This window comes from Takifugu flavidus, chromosome 13 (genome assembly GCF_003711565.1).
Source record: "Takifugu flavidus isolate HTHZ2018 chromosome 13, ASM371156v2, whole genome shotgun sequence".
Lineage (NCBI taxonomy): Eukaryota > Metazoa > Chordata > Actinopteri > Tetraodontiformes > Tetraodontidae > Takifugu > Takifugu flavidus.
Window position 1 is genome coordinate 11,642,257 of NC_079532.1, and position 18,756 is coordinate 11,661,012.

General features: G+C 43.3%; 1 protein-coding gene across 3 annotated transcripts in view; it reads left to right on the plus strand.

The window, feature by feature from the left end:
- The window catches only part of sema4ba (sema domain, immunoglobulin domain (Ig), transmembrane domain (TM) and short cytoplasmic domain, (semaphorin) 4Ba), a 38,795-nt gene extending 20,170 nt beyond the window's left edge, over positions 1-18,625 (plus strand). For all 3 annotated transcript variants that reach the window (XM_057053166.1, XM_057053164.1, XM_057053163.1), the window contains exons 2-15: positions 3,343-3,702; positions 9,387-9,547; positions 9,700-9,762; positions 10,351-10,449; positions 10,869-10,980; positions 11,172-11,288; positions 11,372-11,529; positions 13,098-13,279; positions 13,429-13,579; positions 13,851-14,061; positions 14,153-14,268; positions 14,669-14,826; positions 15,334-15,422; positions 15,565-18,625. In XM_057053166.1, coding sequence (XP_056909146.1) covers positions 3,585-3,702; positions 9,387-9,547; positions 9,700-9,762; positions 10,351-10,449; positions 10,869-10,980; positions 11,172-11,288; positions 11,372-11,529; positions 13,098-13,279; positions 13,429-13,579; positions 13,851-14,061; positions 14,153-14,268; positions 14,669-14,826; positions 15,334-15,422; positions 15,565-16,331 — 2,502 coding nt within the window. In that variant the 5' untranslated portion in view covers positions 3,343-3,584 and the 3' untranslated portion in view covers positions 16,332-18,625. The remainder of the gene's footprint in view (positions 1-3,342; positions 3,703-9,386; positions 9,548-9,699; positions 9,763-10,350; positions 10,450-10,868; positions 10,981-11,171; positions 11,289-11,371; positions 11,530-13,097; positions 13,280-13,428; positions 13,580-13,850; positions 14,062-14,152; positions 14,269-14,668; positions 14,827-15,333; positions 15,423-15,564) is intronic.
- Positions 18,626-18,756: the final 131 nt, after the last annotated feature.

The window sequence follows — 18,756 nt, forward strand, 5'->3', positions numbered from 1 at the left end:
ATGCTCACTAAGAATTCGGACACTATTTCAAAATGGCGTCCACACTATTGAGGGCACTATGTAGGGTATAGGGGGTGGTTTCGGACACAGCCGTAGTGTTTTTGATGAAGCCCGCCCTTTTCTTTAAATGGTAACTCATTTATATTTGTAGCGGCACCATTTTCCAGAACCCTCCTACACAGTGAAGGCGGCTGATGGATAAAAGTCAAAGCAATCAGGGGAAATTGAATTCCACAACATCTGCCTGACTGTGATGGCTCCTGCCGCCAGTGTGACCCGATTCCTGCACTCTCTCAGGGACTTGGTAGCGTCTGAATCATCGACTGCTCGCGACATATTCCACAAGTCAGCAGGACGAGGTCCTCCACATCTCACATCTGCTCCTTCGCACGTTAAAACGGGGGGGGCGCGCAGGGTGAAGGCCAGATCTGGACTTGTGTGATCCACTTTATCTGGGGATTGGGACGTAGAGCGGATACTTTATGTGCCCGTGACTTCCTAAGATGACAGAGAAGCCAGGAGGTCTTATTTTCCAGTCGGTACTGTTCCAGTTGTCAAGCTCTTTCTGGACTCAGCAGAGCCATGACCCCTTATATTCAACTCAGATGGCAAATGCTAATAGTGGTGCCACCTGTTTCAGAGATGTATGCAGTACTGCTATTTATAATACAAGCAGTGCTATTATTGGATGTCTCAGTGAAATGGTGGTCGTTTTACTGCCCTTCAGGAGCTTAAATACTGGACACGACTGGTCATGTGTGTCGGGAATTTTGTTCTGTGGTTAATATAAATCTCATTTTCACTTTTTTAATGCCATAAGCTTTGTTATAGATGAGAGCTACATGCCCAAAGTTATAGCCCCAGAAAGTGGCTCAACCCTTGGGTTGATTGTTGCTGTTGTTACCTGCAGGTTCACAGGATATTGTCACATTCGGTCCAATTGCACATATGAGCGAATCAGTTTGTTTTGTGCTTTAACAAGCCCACATTTAACCCAGCACCTCATTGCTTTATCATATCCTCTCCATTTCAGTGTTGATTATTGTCACACAATGATAAAATAATAACTGTCTCTGCTGTTATCACCTATCTAAGAATGATGGCACTTGAGAAAATACCAATCTGCTATTACTTTGTGCCGCCCAGAGGCCCGAGATACACACTTTATTATTATTAACGTATCACACCCGTTTACCATATGGGCTGCCTCGGCATTGATTCTAATAAAGTGAAATTGAACATCAATCAACGCTAACGCAGTCCTCTGAACACACCCTCCTGCGAAAACAATTGATTTCATGAATGCGTTTCTTTGTTGTTTATGATTTAAAATCCAAGTAAATGTTCACTCTGCCTGAAATAATGAATCACTTCATGTGGGTTTTAGAATCTTTGGTGAAGTTACAAAGCGTTCGCTTCTATCGGACTGATAAATCAGCTGAGATGCTGGAGGGGCTATAGCGAGAGATTTAAGGGCAGATCATACAGAGAGCTGGAGAGGGTGTCATCCCATAGCCAAAGCACACTATCACGTCTGTTAGGGAGTGAAAGGGATGATTCATTTTATGCATCATGCAGGAGAGAGTGCTGAAGTGCAGAGCTGCATATAGATTTGTGCGCTGTCAGAGGGGCCCTTGTTCTCTCTCTCCCCCCGTGTGTGTGTGTGTGTGTGTGTGTGTTGGGTTCAGGTTGCTGCATGACTTTTGCCTTTTTTTCTCCCTGTCAAATACCAGTAATTAATGTCAGCTTGACGGCATTTCAGTCGAGTGGCGTCTCACTTTGAGTTGAAAGAGGCTAATGATGCTCACCTTATGCTACGTGTTGCATTCTCCTCCAATCACATAGGTGGCCGACGGGGGCCATTTTCAAAAAGAAAATTAAGTAAATCAGACAAAAGCACAAATCAGAAAGTGCCAAAGCTTCTGCTTCATGATGGCGAGGTCACACATCACTAATTTCAGACGTTTATTTACAGTTTATCATCGAAAAACTATTAATTCTACTCAATTTGATTTGTCTTTCTGCTAACTGCCTGATTTTGTGTGATTTTTTTTTTTTTCTTTTTTAAATGGAATTAAAAAGAGCATAAGGTTTAATTCACCTTCAGAGCAAATTAAAATGACTAATTTTCTTGCCATCAAACAAATCTATTGCTTTTTGCTTTAATTAGGGGCCTCCCTGCTCTTCTGGAAGCCATGATTGTTGTTTGTCTTTGCAATTGTGAGACTAATTGACTGAGAGGGAAGACAGAAACCATGTTTTCCTCACCACCTTTTGTTTTTGACGGCCATACCTCACAAGAAACTGAACCGGCTCCTCCTGGTTGTATTTAATGAGGAGCTCCCTGCTGTAACTGTAATGGAGAGGTTGCCATTCCAACAAACTGACTGTAATGAATTTCTCCCTTTGCCTCGCTATGCTAAAGTTAATTAGCGCCATCCTACTGTTGTCGCAGTTGTTCCTCTGACTTTGCCGTCGTGCCTTTTCTTAAACTGTTAAAGGTGTTAATGACAAAAAGTCTTCATTGCATTAAAAGTTATTTAAACTAGGTCAACTGTAACATTACATTAGAATATCCTTAAGATAAAGTTCAAGATAAAGCTGGTTGTAATCCCCGTCAAAATGAGCTGCGTTATATTGGTTTATTGTCTGTAACAAAGTTTTTTTGCTGTGTTGTGTTTGTGTGGAAGGCGAGCCTTTTAGGTGTAGACGTGGTGGTGTTATTGTCTCGGTGGTTGTTTCTGAGTAACTGAAACTATGATCTTAACCTGACCTGGGTATTGTGCTGAAACATCCTGAGGCTAATCTCATTCATAGTCTCATCATTTCAGTGATATCAGTTGCTCTTTTCTCTGAATGGGAACTGAAAGTGAAACCATTAGAATGAAAAGCTGCATTCAGGGGTAATGAGGCCAATGACAGCCTCGTGGACTTTGATTTGGTTTCCGGACTCTTTTGAAAGAGGCAAGAGTAGGACGCGCTAACCTGTAAATGATGCATGCTACTATGAAGCATTAGAGGAACGTGCCCCATGGAAGGAGCCACAGCTGTGGGGCACAGATGGAGTCATGCTCAGGAAATAACGAGCACTTCTGTGCTTTATTTCAGCTTGTTTTTAAAACCGCAACGACAATCTCAAGTTTGGGTGTTAAGAGATTATTTCACCAACAGCACCTCCCGAATAATGAATCCACGTTTGACGTGTTTGCTTAAGAAAATTCGATTTGCGATTCATTTTCCGTCCGTCGGTTATCCAGCGTCTCCAATTATCCCTCAAAATCAATGAAGAAGCCCTCAAGCCTGCCTGTAAAAATCCCTCCTAATGTTGCTTTCTCCTCACAGAGCTGAGAGGCAGCGGTCTGTGCGCATGGAGGCCGACCAGCAGAGGCTCCCTGTCCTGTTGTGAGGTCACAGCTCCTCGTTCCAAGCCAGCATCATCTCCAACAGGCCCAGAGGAGTGCCCGGACCCCACAACTGTGCAGTTCCCACACCCTGGAGCTGCAGAGGGAGAGCGAGACAATATAAAGAGAGCTTAATAGGAGACTCCATGTATTCTGCAACAGTCTGAACAGTCCTGCAGAGGAATGTGGACGATGAACATGGCCGTGCTGCACCTTCCAGTCTACACCGTCCTCCTTGTCGGTTACGTTCAGGCTGGTGTCGCAGACGGCGATGTCACCCCCCGTCTGACCTTCTCCTACAGTAAGTGCTGATTAACTCCTGGCTAATATAATCGCTGTTCAAAAGCTGTCGAGAAATACAAAGGAAGGGTGAACGGTTCCTTTTGGCTGCAGGTAGGAAACATAAGCGTCGCAGCGGGTGAAAAGAGCCAGCAGCTGCTTTCTGTTGAGTTTGTTTAATGTTTATTCGTGTTAAACCATAAAAATATGAGCCCTCCTGCATCCTGCCTTCCTGAACAATTCTACATTTCCCAGTGGAAATGCGTCCTTTAAAGAGCTGAAGCGATGTGGATCGGTGAAGGGGTTTATTTATCTTTGCTACAGTGATTTTTCAATCAACGGAATTCGGGAATACTTATGAAACGGGATATTGCTGAGGTCACTGAGGCCACACTGATATAGTTTATAGAGTCGTTACTACTACCTACTACTGCTCATTTGGATTTGAGCATATTTCATCGCAAAAATCAGTAAAAAAGTGTTTTTCCGTCGCAGAGTTCCTGTAGAAACGCCCGTGGCCTGCTGGGATTTGCTCATTTATATGTAATTATTTAAGTCAGCGTACTTGAGATGACTCTTTGGATTTGATTATGTCTTGATATGTCAATGAAACATTCAAAATGAGGCTTATGGGCTATGAATGAAGCATTGATAGAAGGATTTTGTTGATAAATCTTCCAGTAATCTATTATAGACACGGGTAGAGTTTCCAGTACCGGACTCATTTCGTGTCAGGCAAGCTTTCAAATAGGTCACGCATGCTGCCTGTCTGAGCCTGCAGCCTCCCTCACGTAGGATCTCTATACCAACAAATAATCTCTCTTTCCTGCCAGCCCCGACAAAGCCCACAGCTCGGCCCCGTGGAGCGTTTCACAACAAGACGCATCATCAATCATTCACTGAAAAGATGCATCACATTCACACTTGATCCTGTTTTGATGGAAAGATTTGCTTTTAGGGCGTGCGTTCGCTGGTAAACCGCCACTATAAAGCATCCAAAATCCACGGGTCACAGGAGCTACGCTAATCTGAATGTGTGTTCAGGAAAGCCACAGTAAATTACCGTCCATGCTGCTGTGGAGCTGGATGGACTGATCAGTCTTTGACCTTCTCTAGAAGGATCAGGGAGGAATTTCTGCAGCTTTATGGGGAGGGATGATGTATTTATTTATTTATCTTAAAACCGCCGTCTCCCCACAACATGCCCTTTGAGCCCTACAACTGTAATTAGTTTTTAATAGTGTTCTAATAGTCTCAAAGAGAACACATCGAACAGTTGAAGCTGCTAATAGAATCCCTATTGCCGAGGTAATCGTGCTTCTACTGCCACGATGCTCTCCAGCCTGCCACAGAAGGCCTTTGTCACATCGTGTTTAAGGTATCGGAGCAGAACGCAGAGCTTTGGGCCTCGGGGACCTGAACTCTCTCCAGCAGCAGCTGCCTGTTCTGGTCATGGTTCCTGCCCTCCTCCGTCTTATCTGCAGTAGATGCCATTTAGCCTGACAGTTAACATTCTTTAACCCTGGAAGTGCGAGCTTGCTCTAAGTGCTCGGCTGCTCTTCATCCAGCAACGTATCCGGCTCCCCTGCCTTTTCTTGTCCTCCCTGTCCCCTGGTCCCCGCCTCTGCCTTAATAAAGAGTCATCTGCCTTGAATAATGAATGGGGATTTGTATGTGTTATGGTGTGAACGCTTGTCTGGTTCTCATTACGCGCCTATCAAGGAGCCTCATCAGTCCAGGCAGTGGACTCTGCATCTGTTTCCTCTCTGCTTTTGTTCCAGCCTTTAATATAAACCGTCCTCAACGTCCCGCGCTTGCAGCAGTATCTAAAAGCACGCCTAGCAACCCCTCAGCTCTTTGTTAAACATCATGTCATCAGAATGGCCGTGGTTTCGTTTTGGCAATGAGCACGAGGACGCACCGGGACCGAAGCCTTTTCAATTATTTAAAAGCTGCCATGTCGGTACAAGACGATTTAACCACTTTTTAGAAATTCTGAATGACAGCAATGTCAAGTGAGATAACCAGTACCAAGCTGCTATCATGTTGCTAAGGAGAAGTTCTCAAGGGCGTGAATGTCTTAATACATCCACTAGTTAATATCTTTGGCATTACACAGATGGGAAATTTATAGTAATTCTTCTCAGGATTATACTCTGGTCACCTGAGGTGTAACCTGGTGGTGCATCTGTCTGGGTCACCATATAGTATTAAGTTAAACACCCATCAAGAAATAGTGTTGCTAAAAGTTGTTGCTTTTATGACACTTGTATCTTCTCGTTAATGCTCAAATTGCGTAATACATGATGACAGGTCATCTCACGGGGAGCAGATACAGACTCCATCACCACCCGGTGAAGTGTGTGTGGACAGCCTTGAATGTAAATACACAACGTAGAGGCAGGCTGGCCAGCTGGAGCGGTGCCAGGACCCTATGTGGAGCTCCTGATGTTCTAGACCTGTAGTGAGGAGCGGGTCATGGTGTGTTCCTGATGAATTAGCAGCCGGTTTACATTGCTGCGGTTAGCCTGGGGTCAACCTTTGTTGGCTCCCGGACCCAAACATTTCCCACTCCTTCCCCTCCATATGAGATTTAAATGAATCTGTTATCATGCAGCTGTCATTACCTTTCAGTTATTGGAGAAGTCTAAACCATCGCTCCTTTATATAACTTGTAATTAGCTGTTTTTTTAATATCTAATTGACAACACACAGACTATAAGTTACACATCAGTGTTCTTATTAATGTCAATCTGGAGTTTGTTGTTCTTTTATCTCTACACAAAAGTAAAAGGCTTCAGTGTCTCTTGCTGTCTGCAGCCTCCTTTGAAAACCAACTGTACCCAACTAATTACAGTTAAAAAAAAAAGCCCAGCTCCATTTCCAACCCTTCATTAGTAGCATGTAACTTTGTGTGCATCGCTTTAACAGCCAATTATGTTGAATAGATACTTTTAGCGGGGAAAACGTTGCACCGTATTTAAAAAAGAAAAAAGGTGATTGAAGATGAGTAGAGCTAAGGTGAATGCAGATGGTACCATGCTGCGGAAAAGAGCATTAAAGTAAAATCACAGGCTTTGCGTCATTTTGAAACAGTCATTTTGAATTAGGTAAAGTGCCCAGATGATGCTAATCCCATGCAAATAAGGCTTTAGTTTCACTCCACCAAAGTTGCCCCGGCTCATCTCCCCACTTTTGTCTCAATAGTCAGTTTACCCTATTTCCAGCCGTTTCCAGCCTCTCTGCCACCAATCTGAGGATCAGATGGTGCTTCGCAGACATTATCCTGCTAACAAGATGCAGCCCCACAAGTTAGCAAATATAAAGAGCAGCTTTTCTAATGAATCTCCTGGTGAATTGACCCTCTTAGCGTGTTGTCCCTAGTGCATTCCAGATGCTTCAGTCTTCTGCTATCTGCTCTTCCTCACTATCACCACGTTAGCAGTAGCTCCTTGCTGGAAACATGAACACCATTTTTAGGATCCTTGTGTAATGAAGGGGCAGCCTCTGGGATAACAATGCACGTCTTTTAATGGTGAACCATTATGCTACCTGTAGCTGTTCCATCCATCCAGGGTCATTTATAGGTGAACAAGTCATAATGAGAAGTGGACTTATATATTATCATGACTTTTTTTGTTTGATTTTTCATTATTATTTAGAAATAAACAGGGATCTGATTGTTTTTTTTGTAAATTGCCAGTTTATTGATTGCAGCAGGTTTTTTTTAGTTCATTGCGCCAAAAAAAGTACTAATGCTCAAATGATTCCCCCCCCTCATCGTCTGATCTCCTGAACATACAGCTGTTAAATGCTGATAAAGGCTGCTCTCTCATTAGGAGGGGCACTGATTGAATCAGCCTGTTATAGTTGCCCTACAAAGGAAGGCAGTTAGATCTTTGTCACCAAAGGACAAATGGCTGCACTGTTTCCCTCTAGAGAGGATGTTCCACACTTTTAATTATCCTTCTACTCTTTTTGGACCCAGACCCACCAGGAAATCATCTGGAAATAAAGGACTCCTTTCAGCCCAGCATAATTAATTTCCCTCCTTAAAAAGATTAGCAAACCAGTCTAGGCGTGCCATTTCAACCCATTTAGCAGTGTCGCGTGTAGAAATGACTTTTAATTACATAATAATGTCAATGAGTTGCTTACAGCTGCCAGAGTTTGAGCCGTGAAGTTCACAGGTCGTGCACGTCAATATAATGTCTAACCGCTTCCCTTTACGACGCACAAGAGGTGTTAGTTTATACTGAGGTCATATGAAGGATGGCCATAAATTTCCATCAGAATAATTAGCAGGAAGTAAACCTGAATTTCTGGCACCTTCTGCAGCAGAAACAACCTTCTATTCCACTCTGATTCTAAATATTTTCTTTTATCTGGCCAAGGGAGCTCAGGTTGAACCTATTAACCCATAAGGACTCTCCCTAAACTTACATAAGCTTATGACAACTCATGGAAACCAGAAATGAACTCTATAATTTAACATTCAACTGTCTGATACAAGTTCCAACACATCAGGAAGATGTCATTTTCTGTCGAATATTTGGGAAAATGTCTTCTAATCGACCCCGCATAGATGTTATTTTGCTTCAGGTGTTGCACTTGTTATGCAAATGCTGTTAAATTTATCCAAATGTCAACAGGGAGCGAAAAAAATTGCCAAACTGTGGCAGCACACATCAGCACTTCATTTATCCTGTAATGACAGTGAAAAAGGAAAGAGCGGGCCCAAAGGGTCCATGTACGGGTTGTGAAGCCGAGCCTCTCGTGGTTTTACAGACAGATTTAACTACAATATGGCTCCCCGTTGCTGCGGTGACGAGCTGCTATTAACATGTTGTTTTCCCGGGGGAGAGGAAGCGCTGCAGTCCTCCTGTACCTCCCTGCTGATGTGAGGTTATGCTAGGTCACACATTTATATGGGATACATAGCTCACACTGTGCTTTTTATCCATCCACTTTAATAACACCTGAACCGGTCCACCAGATTTACAGGGCAGGAAGTAGCCTGACCACCAACATCTATAAGCTCTATCCTGTACATCTGCCAGGAAAGTGAAGACACACACTTTCAATCCGCTAAATAGAAAGAAGAGGTTAAGAAAACCACTTATTGGACGGAGGATTTCCTGCAAAGCTGCTGGGCCTTGGTGACATATGCACTCCACTGAGACCCATTCTGTCGGGCCATAAACAGCAGAGATGACAGCGATTAAATTAGATCTTAACTTCAGTGCGTTCTTGGCCTTTTATGGTTCATTAGTTGGACCGATTCCTCGTTTGGTCGTTGCCATACTGAAGGATGTTGTGTTACTTTCCCTCCTCATCTGACACGTTCAGCGTTGAGCTTCTGTATCGGAGCATCGGCCACATTAAGATTTCACTGGCTCGCCGCTTCTGTTTATTCTGGCATGCAGTTAAGGCAAACGTTCCAGCTGGGCCGACACTGAAAACCTCCAGGCTGCTGCATAACGCAGATACACACGGGCATTTAAAGCAGTGATTAAAGTAGTTGATGATTTAACCCCGCGCTTCACGCTCGGGAGGCGTTAATGTGGCGGTTCACTGGTGGAACACTATGGTATATCCTGCTTCATCTCTATCTCACATGCAGTTTCTTACAGCAGGAGGGGAAAAAACTTCTTTTTATTATTATTAAATGGAACATAATTCACTGCTTTTGCTTGTTTTCTGCAGATGCAAAGGAGAGAACGGCCAAGAGGTTTTCAGCCAGTGGGGTGGTCAACTTTACCACCCTCCACCTCAGTAATGAAGACAAGACGCTGTACGTCGGCGCCCGGGAGATTCTGTTTGCTCTCAACCTCACTGATATCAGCGAAGTCACGCTTCACAGAAACGTAGGAGCCAAGCATCTATAGGAATCTGCCTGCCGTGCTAATTAGATCCCAGATGTGGAATGCCGAATAATGTGGTTGAAAATATAATGTGAGATTCACTCAAACGGCGCAGCAGGATGAGTCTTACATACTGCTTACTCTTACTGTTGCAGTTCACATGGGAAACTCCAGACAGGAAGAGGGAAGAGTGCAGTTTCAAAGGCAAAGACCTGCAGGCAAGCGAGCCGCCGATGTAAAAGCTCAAGAAGCCAAACTCAGATGTAGCTAAAATCTTTCCAGGCACTCTGGATGCAGACTGAGGAAAAGCTCGGAAATTTCTTGTCACGCTGCAACTTTCCATTTTAACAATGTCTCTTTCCTATTAAGTGCAGTTTCCCCTCCATTAAACCCTTTTGTAAACTTACCCTATAGCTACTTTTTATATAAACACACGCGCACACACACACACACAACCTTTGATTTTTTTACTTATTTGCTGAGGGGAAACACCGATGAATCAGTGTTGGTTTTTAAATACTATTTCCCCTGTAAATAATTTACAGTTTGATCAAATCATTACCCTGAAGTACAAATGAAGTGTTCAAGAATTATGTTTTGAAATAAATATATAGGTCTACACCCAGCGGTTTTAGCTAACACTTAGCCACGCCTGTTTTCAATTAGGTGAATGTATTCAGCTTCTCCTACAATTACATCATAAAGATTTATTAGATTATATTAATAAAGTTTACAATAACTCTCTAACTGCATCTAAATTTTAGTATAAATGTCAGTACTAAACTGAAGTCCTCTTTTTATTACAGAAGGATTGCTTCAACTATATAAAGATATTCCTACGTGTGAACAGCACTCATCTGTATGTATGTGGAACATACGCCTTCAGCCCCACTTGTGCTTATATAGTAAGTGTTGTTACTGAAAAGCATTTGTTGGACTGTCTGATTACCTCGATGGAGGAATTTATAGGTACCACCACTTTTATTAGATTTTGAAAGGGCATTAAAAAACCTGAGGCATGCTACTTCCTGCCTCTTGGCCTCACTTAGCAGTCTGTCTCCAGGCTACAGACACTATGCTATATGTGCTTTATTTTATTATCCATCCCACCAAAGGAAAATGGATGAAAATATATAATACAGGTAATCGGATTATGAAAGAATCGAGCCATTTCTTTTCGACAAATCCTTCCAAACCTCTTAAACCGATCCATAACACGCAAACCCGACCAGTGTCTCAGATGTAAACACCAAATAAGGGCTGAGCGTAGGTCAACACTGTTTCTTCTCTAAGCAGATGTATATTTGATGTGTGTGTCCCTCAGAAAACTGACAACTTCTCCCTCGTCAAGAGCGACAGCGGCGAGGTGGTGACGGAAGACGGACGCAGCCGCTGCCCCTTTAACCCAGAATACAAGTCCACCGCCATTATTGCTGGTAGGCCTCAGGATGACCATCAGCTGTAGGTTAGGGCCGGGCCGTGCGTCATAAATGTGCCAGTCATTAAACCGACGAGTGGAGACTGGCAATGACGGGAAGAGAAATTGCAACATCACGTCTGAATGTCATTAGATGACGCAACAGCCCGGTCGCTGGTGTTTACTCTGCTCGTCATCGTTGTGTTGCAGATGGGGAGCTGTATGCCGGTACAGTCAGTAATTTCCAGGGAAATGAGCCCATTATTTACAAGAGTCTCAGCCAGGGAACTTCTCTGAAGACGGAGAACTCGCTCAACTGGCTTCAAGGTACAAGACAAGCAACAGTTTACTCTGTATCATAAAAGCTCTGTGCTGGGCGCGTGAACAAGCCTCTTCTTCTTCTTCTTCAGACCCAGCCTTTGTGGGCTCTGCCTACATACAAGAGAGCCTGCCCAAGGGCAACGAGGTGGGAGACGACGATAAGATTTACTTCTTCTTCAGTGAAGTGGGGAAGGAGTTTGATTTCTTCGACAACACCCTGGTGTCGCGCATAGCTCGCGTGTGTAAGGTGAGCGGCGCTTTAAGGCAGTTGGTCCAGCAGAAGGGACTTTTCTCTGCTCACGCCCTCCACGTCACTGCAGCCAGCAGGCCGTTTTCGACCCGCGCATGTTTACGTCCGCTCCAGAAATAAAGCTGTGTTCCTCCAGTGAGCAGAGCGGCCCCTCTCTCTCAGCAGTGACGCAGGTTCTCAGAAAAACATTCCCCTCGCGTGTTCCCCAGTGTTTGATACTTTTTCTCCAGATCCTCTCCTCCCCTCGATTGCTTATCGTGTTTCTCCAAATATTTGTGTTCACACAGAACTCAGCAGCCGGCCCGGGAATTGCTTCGGATTAGAACGAGATCCGTGCACAGAAACGGAGTATCACCTGCCGCAATCTTGAATCCCGGGGTTGTTTTTTAAAGTAAAAGTTGGGATTACGCGGCATCTGTCCATTTGTTTAAAAGTTCTCCAAACAGCGTAACTACGGCAACTCAGTCTCAGCTCGCAGCAAGAGCAACCTTTGTCAAGGTCCAAGTACAAAGAAATTTGAGAATCAGACTAAATTTACTAGTTCTGATCGGTACAATATGGCTTTTGAAGTGTTTCCATTATTTACACAAACACTATTTGTCATCCATGTGAATATTTTGTAGGCTTAAAAGTAAAGACTCCATTCTGAGGAGATGTAAATTCCTTGAAAAGATTCTGTTATTTAACCATTCCACCCGTATGCTGTTGACTCAGGTGTACCGTGTTCGGATGTGAATGCATTAACCAGAATGATAAAGAGCGGTTTGCTGAAAACAGGCAAAAACGCGAGCGTGCTCTCATTTGCGGGGATGCTCAGTTTTCAAGAGGGAAGCCATTAATGGCTGCATGTTCATGTTCTTTTCATTTTTATTTATTTTTTTAACAGCCCTTTGAACAAGGAATGCTTTTACAGAGGCTTAATGAACAGGATGCATTTGGTTTATGCATTATTCAGAAGTCAGTTTAAGCACAGTGCGGCATTAAATTATAGAACTGGGCCCAGGCAGCAGGAGGAGACTTTCTGTACTGTACAGTGTGTTCGTCATTAACCGGCCGCGTTGCTTCCATAAGTAGTGTGGTTGCTGTAAAAGCTCCGTGTTTGTCACATGTCATTCCCCCTCCCACACAACACTGCAGATTAATGAGCTATTTAAAAGGAGTCTGTTATTCATGCCAATAGTTTATAGTATATTTTGTCCTGTACTCTTTATACTTAGACAAAACAGTTTGTTCTAAATGTTATTTTCTTTTTTCTTCTTTATTCCGAGAGAGTTGGTTTTATTACTGCCAACAAGTGACTGAAAGATGGTGCTGTACTGGGCTGTAGATCATCTTTTTGGCCTATAAAATACTGTTAGTCATGCTGAGATTTGATGTAGTTGTAGAACTTCTTATCGTGCACAGGTCGCATGTTGATCTGATTCATTAGTGTTGGATCACCTTCAACAACACAAGAGCCCTAATAATGAGCTTTATAAGACATAAAACCAGACATTTTCATCCGCTCATGTCCATGCGCCCCCTACTGGTCATCATATAAACTGGCGTATGTTTTTTTTTTGCAGGGTGACCTGGGGGGTGAGCGAGTCCTGCAGAAGAAATGGACGACCTTCTTGAAGGCTCAGCTCCTGTGCTCCCTGCCTGATGATGGCTTCCCCTTCAACATCATCCAAGACATGTTTGTGCTGACCCCCAGTCCTGAAGACTGGAAGAACACAGTGTTTTATGGAGTCTTTACATCTCAATGGTGATAATCTGAATTCATTTGACTACAAATTATTTTATTTTTTTGGTATGATCCTTTTGGTGTGATCCTATAACACCTTGAAGTTGTACATATTTTGTCGTATAGTTTATCATATCAGTAGATGAACCAGATCACCGTTTCTGTCAAAGGTACAAAGGTGCATCTGGAAGCTCTGCAGTGTGCTCCTTCACTATGGACCAGGTGGTAGAGGCATTTAATGGCCGATACCGAGAAGTCAACCGAGAGACTCAGCAGTGGTACACGTATAACCACCCAGTGCCAGAGCCCCGGCCTGGAATGGTGAGTACCTGCCCGCTGCCCCCTGCTGGGGAAAAAACTGACTGTTTCCTCAGTAACAAGTCAGCTGCACAGCCTCGACTGATATTTGCATCTATATTACAACACGCCCCATCCCTCATGCTTAAAATGATTTTCATTCATTTACTCTCAGTCTCATTTTCATTATCTGGTCATCTTGTCACGGCAGAATCAGCAAAAAGTTAATAAATCACTGTCACGCTGCACTGGATTTATCGATATGTGTCGGTGATTAAAATGTTTACCTCCCCAGTGTATCACGAACGAAGCCAGGAAGCAAGATATACCCTCCTCGCTCCGCATGCCTGACAAGGTGCTGAATTTCGTCAAAGACCACTTCCTGATGGACAGCGTCATCCGCAGCTCGCCCCTCCTGCTGAAGCGAAACGCTCACTACACGCAGATTGCCGTCCATCGAGTCCAGACAGGAAGTAAGGTGTATCATGTGCTCTTCGTCGGCACAGGTGAACCCCTCGATCCCCATAATCACGCACAACCAAATACTCTGATGAAGCGTCTGTCAGTAACAATCGGTGTCATCTCATTTGAAACTAGATGACGGGAGACTTCACAAGGCCATTAATATCAACGGGAAGATGCACATCATAGAAGAGATGGTGCTCTTCCGGAACTCCCAACCAGTGCTAAACATTGAGCTCGATACTGAAAAGGTACATAAAAGTTCCACCTTAAGAAGAAAAATAACGAGCCGGCTTGCTTAACCGAGCTTATGAAGCGAGTTAATAACCAGTTCTGTAAACCCATTAATCAGCTTCATGGAGGACTCCATGAGCCATGAAGAGTCACTTCATGTTCAATAAGCTAATTACATACAACCGTCTCTGAGGGGATCTACAAACAGCTGGGATTCAAACTGCCAGTGTGATTCATCATGAATTCTTGCTCAAAAACTCTAATCTATCTGATTATAATATTAATATGATTTCTTTTTAGATTGTGTATGAACAGGAAAGTAGCAGTTTTACTATGTGGTAACTAAAATCTCAACCTGGCACTGAAAAAATTGAAAACTCATTGACTTAAATCTTATTTGTTGTCTCTCTTTTACAGGGTCGGCTTTATATTTCCTCTTTCTCTGAACTGGTGGAGGTCCCAATAGCTAACTGCACCAATTACCAGAGCTGTGGGGAGTGTGTCCTCTCCAGGGATCCTTACTGTGCCTGGGATGGAAGTCAGTGTGTGGATATCCGACAGACTCCACCAAACAAGTACGCATCTGGGCAGCAGTCCACACGTAGTGTTAATGAGTGCATTATCTCAAATATTAATACCGGTAATTCACCAATTACTATGACGAGCACTCCCTTTTCTACTGCATTGCATTCCACTGCTTTAAAACCGTCGTTAGTGATTTGGTTTTCACATTCCATCCAACAATCTAGCAGATAAATATACGCTTTGGATGCTGCTACTTTTGTCTAATGTGTTATTTCTCCTGTTGAGCAGTGGGCACCCTGCAGTTTAGTCTCCCACATATGTGTGTGTCTGAATCGCTTAAGTGATAAAAATTTACCAGAAATGTGCCGCATAAATACAGTTATTACGCAGATAGGTCTGACACTTAAATTTGTATAAGTGAAAGCCATTATTGCAAATGTTATCTTCAGGATTATGTCTTGTCTTGAACTGTTGTTTGAGATATGAGGTCGTTGAATTTGACCTATTGTCAAATACATTCTACCGATTGGACCCGAATAACAATATCGGCATTTCAGGGCCTGGCAGCAGAGTATAGTTGAAGCGGACACGGCCACTATTTGTAACAAAGTGCTAAACCCACGCTTTGCAAAATCCCCATCTATACGTAAGTGAACTTCTTCGAGCTCTTTGAGACTTACCAACCTTTTTATATTGTTTATTTTGCAGATTTCTGCACAATAAAGCAGTTTTATCCATAAAAGACGCTTATTTCGACCAATATGTGACTTGAGCTGTCTCTTCTGCAGGGACGTCAGCGTGCCAGCCAATCACCATCCCAGCCAACACGTTCAGAGTACTGCCTTGTAAGCTGCGCTCTAATTTGGCTGTAAGGAAGTGGGAATTCAGGAAAACTCCCGGTCACTTCCATTACCCCAGCCCAGAGGGGGGTCTCGTGGTGGTAGGTCAAGCTGACAGGCAGGAGAACTATGAGTGTTGGTCTGTGGAGGAAGGCTTCAGACAGCTGCTTGCAAACTACTGCGTGAGAGGCGAAGCCAGACAGGAGAGCACGACCTTCACAGGCCGTTCACACATACCCCCGATTTCCCAGGAGGAGTTTATCATTCTGCCGGGAGAAGCCCGCTCACCGCATATGAACACCAAGACCTACTGGAACGAGTTGTTAGTCGTGTGTGCCCTCCTGGCCTTCTCCCTTGTGGTCTTCTCCCTGTTTGTGGTGTACAGGAACCGCAGCCACATGAAGTCGATGCTCAAAGAGGGAGAGTGCCCCGCCATCCAGCAGAAAAAGCCCAGAACTGTGGGGAAGCCGGTGGAGAACTTGCCACTAAATGGCAACGCGGTGACTGCCTCGGTGTCAGATCACAAGGGCTACCAGGCCCTCAATGACAACTACATCTGTAGCACTCCGCCGTGCTCATCGCCCGACAACAGCAAGAGCTTTTCAGAGTCAGAGAAGAGGCCTCTGAACCTGAAGGAGAGCCACGTGGAGATTTCTCCCACGTGCCCACGGCCACGAGTCAGACTGGGCTCCATGATTAAAGACTCCATAGTGTGAGATCTCTTCGTGCTGAGGGATGGAGGAGAGCGTGCACGTGTTGAAACAAAACTCAATAAGCTGAAAAGCAAAATGGACATCAAACTCTTTGTGGAGAGACAGTTCGTGACACACATTTTGCACTTTGTCGTTTACTTTCCAGTTCTTTCGCACATGCTTGGTCCTCCTGCTTTTTAAATCATGACCCCCCCACCCCCCCAAAAAGAAATGTATTCAAGTGCATTCAAAGCACAGTGAAGAGGTTCTGGGTTGCCTTCAGACTTTGTTTTCACGTACGCCTCACGGGAACGTAACCAGCAGAGAGGCGGTGTCAACTGTGATTCATCGCTTCCGTTTCACCATGTCCGTCCATGTAAAATATACAAGCAATTCTTAAAAATGCAAAGTGCTGCTCCACATACTCTCACCAATGGCTGACATGACGTTGAAATATTCTCTCTGTATTTTGGTTCAGAGCCCTCCAGTCACCGAGGTATGCATCACACACACAAAACAGTCACACCAGAATATAGACTAATAATCCAGTGGTATTTATAGATAGTCGGGGTGCACTCACAGTAATACACTCATTGCGTAGACCTAAACACACAGCAACGGAGAAAGGATTCATTGGCTCGACACATCCGAGAACCTTGTGCCAACTCGAGCTCTACACACCAAAAAAACACGTAACCATAAATCAAGATGTGTCGTGGTACTCATGAAGCATTTGTATTATTACTCTAGACAAATATTCCTCTGAGGAAGCCTGACGGGATCTTCTGTCACCAAATGTGATAAAGGGAAAGACATCATTCCAGGTATTTTCATGCTGTAGGCAGTCTATGCAAAGCAAATAATGTGAAGTGGGGAAAACACCGTGAAACCCTCACCTCCAGACTAAGTAAGCACAATAGAGTCGGCGCTGTTAATTACTTTAGGATCTGTGGCACTGCTAACGCGCACCCTCGCACACTTCTCACTCGCGTCACATTAAGTATGCAAGAGATTTTAGCCATTTGGGTGTCAGTGAAAGAATGTTTCTTTTAAAGAGAGACATTCGTTGCTGTTCTTGAACAAATATCTATCATCACTCTGAGGGGAAGCAGTATTAAATCTATATTATCTACTCCTGTTCATTGGATTTAAATAACACACATCTGTACAGCCTCAACTGTAATAATGTTTATAAGTGACAGGTAATGAGTGGAAGATAGTTGCTTCAATGTTTTAACCACCTGTTTAGTCGAACAATAACCAAGTGATCCAGCACATCTGTGTAACGTGAATGCATCTTTTTCTGTCACAGGCGGTCAATTTAAGTCTTGCTGAAGTGTCGTCAGGAAAAGCGAAAAATTGAAACTTCACAAACGTGCAGAAGGGCATACTACTTTACTCAGACTGCGTCGGATTTTGCACAAAAAGTCAAAAGGCCTTAGCTTAATGCAGGTAATTTTGGATCTGTTAACAAATCTGCCTTGCGGGGAAATAGATGATGCCTTCTAAAACTAAAAAAATCAAGAGAGTGCCTCTGGGGATAATGAACTAAGCAGGTAGTTGTGCTGTGAGTTTAAACGTGTTGGTGTGATGGTACTGGCCACGCTCGGACACAAGAGTCATCAAATACTTGTAATTTAAACTTGTTAAAAGTGTACAGGTTTTTTTTTTTAATTTAATGTTTGTTGATTCAACCTCAGTCAGGGACTTAATTATATTAAAAATGTAGCACATAAATAACCACTGGCTGAAATAAATATTGGTGTAGAGATACACTTTAGTATTATGTTGATATTCTTGTAAATGGCACTGCAAAATGTGTGACTGCTCATCCAGAACCGACCATGCAGGACAAAAGATTCACGCTTTGACTGTTATTAAAAGTGGCAGCTTTTTGTGGAGTGGCTGTCATTACAATTATATTAAACCCATTAACTGCAGAACACCTTCTGTATAAAATAATTAAATCAAACATGTGCAGATACTGAACATGCGTTTATCTTAAATCAAATAACTACTAACGCCACAGTGAAAGTCTGGTCCAATGCTCTCAATAAGCCACTGTATTCTGGCCTTCTGGTTGTGGTAGTTCAGGCTCTTGTCGATATGTATTGAACATAAATAAAGTTTTAAAAAAAATGTTTCTATGTAAAATTGTTTTGTAAATTCAGCTGCCAATGTAAAAGAAATATATTGTGGATTGTATTTTTTTGTATCATACATCACTACTGTTCGGTTTATTGTTTTTGTTTTGTATTGTATATAAAAAGCACTTTATTTTAATGTTTTCCAATAAAGCTCAAATTGATACTTTTTCATTTGAATGGATCAAATATGAAGGTTTAATGACGTTGTTCTGAACCACCAGAGTATCTGAGCTTAGTATTAAAATAATAGCTCACTTTTAGCCGTAGGACCAATAACAGTTATAGGGTGGAGACAGAAACAG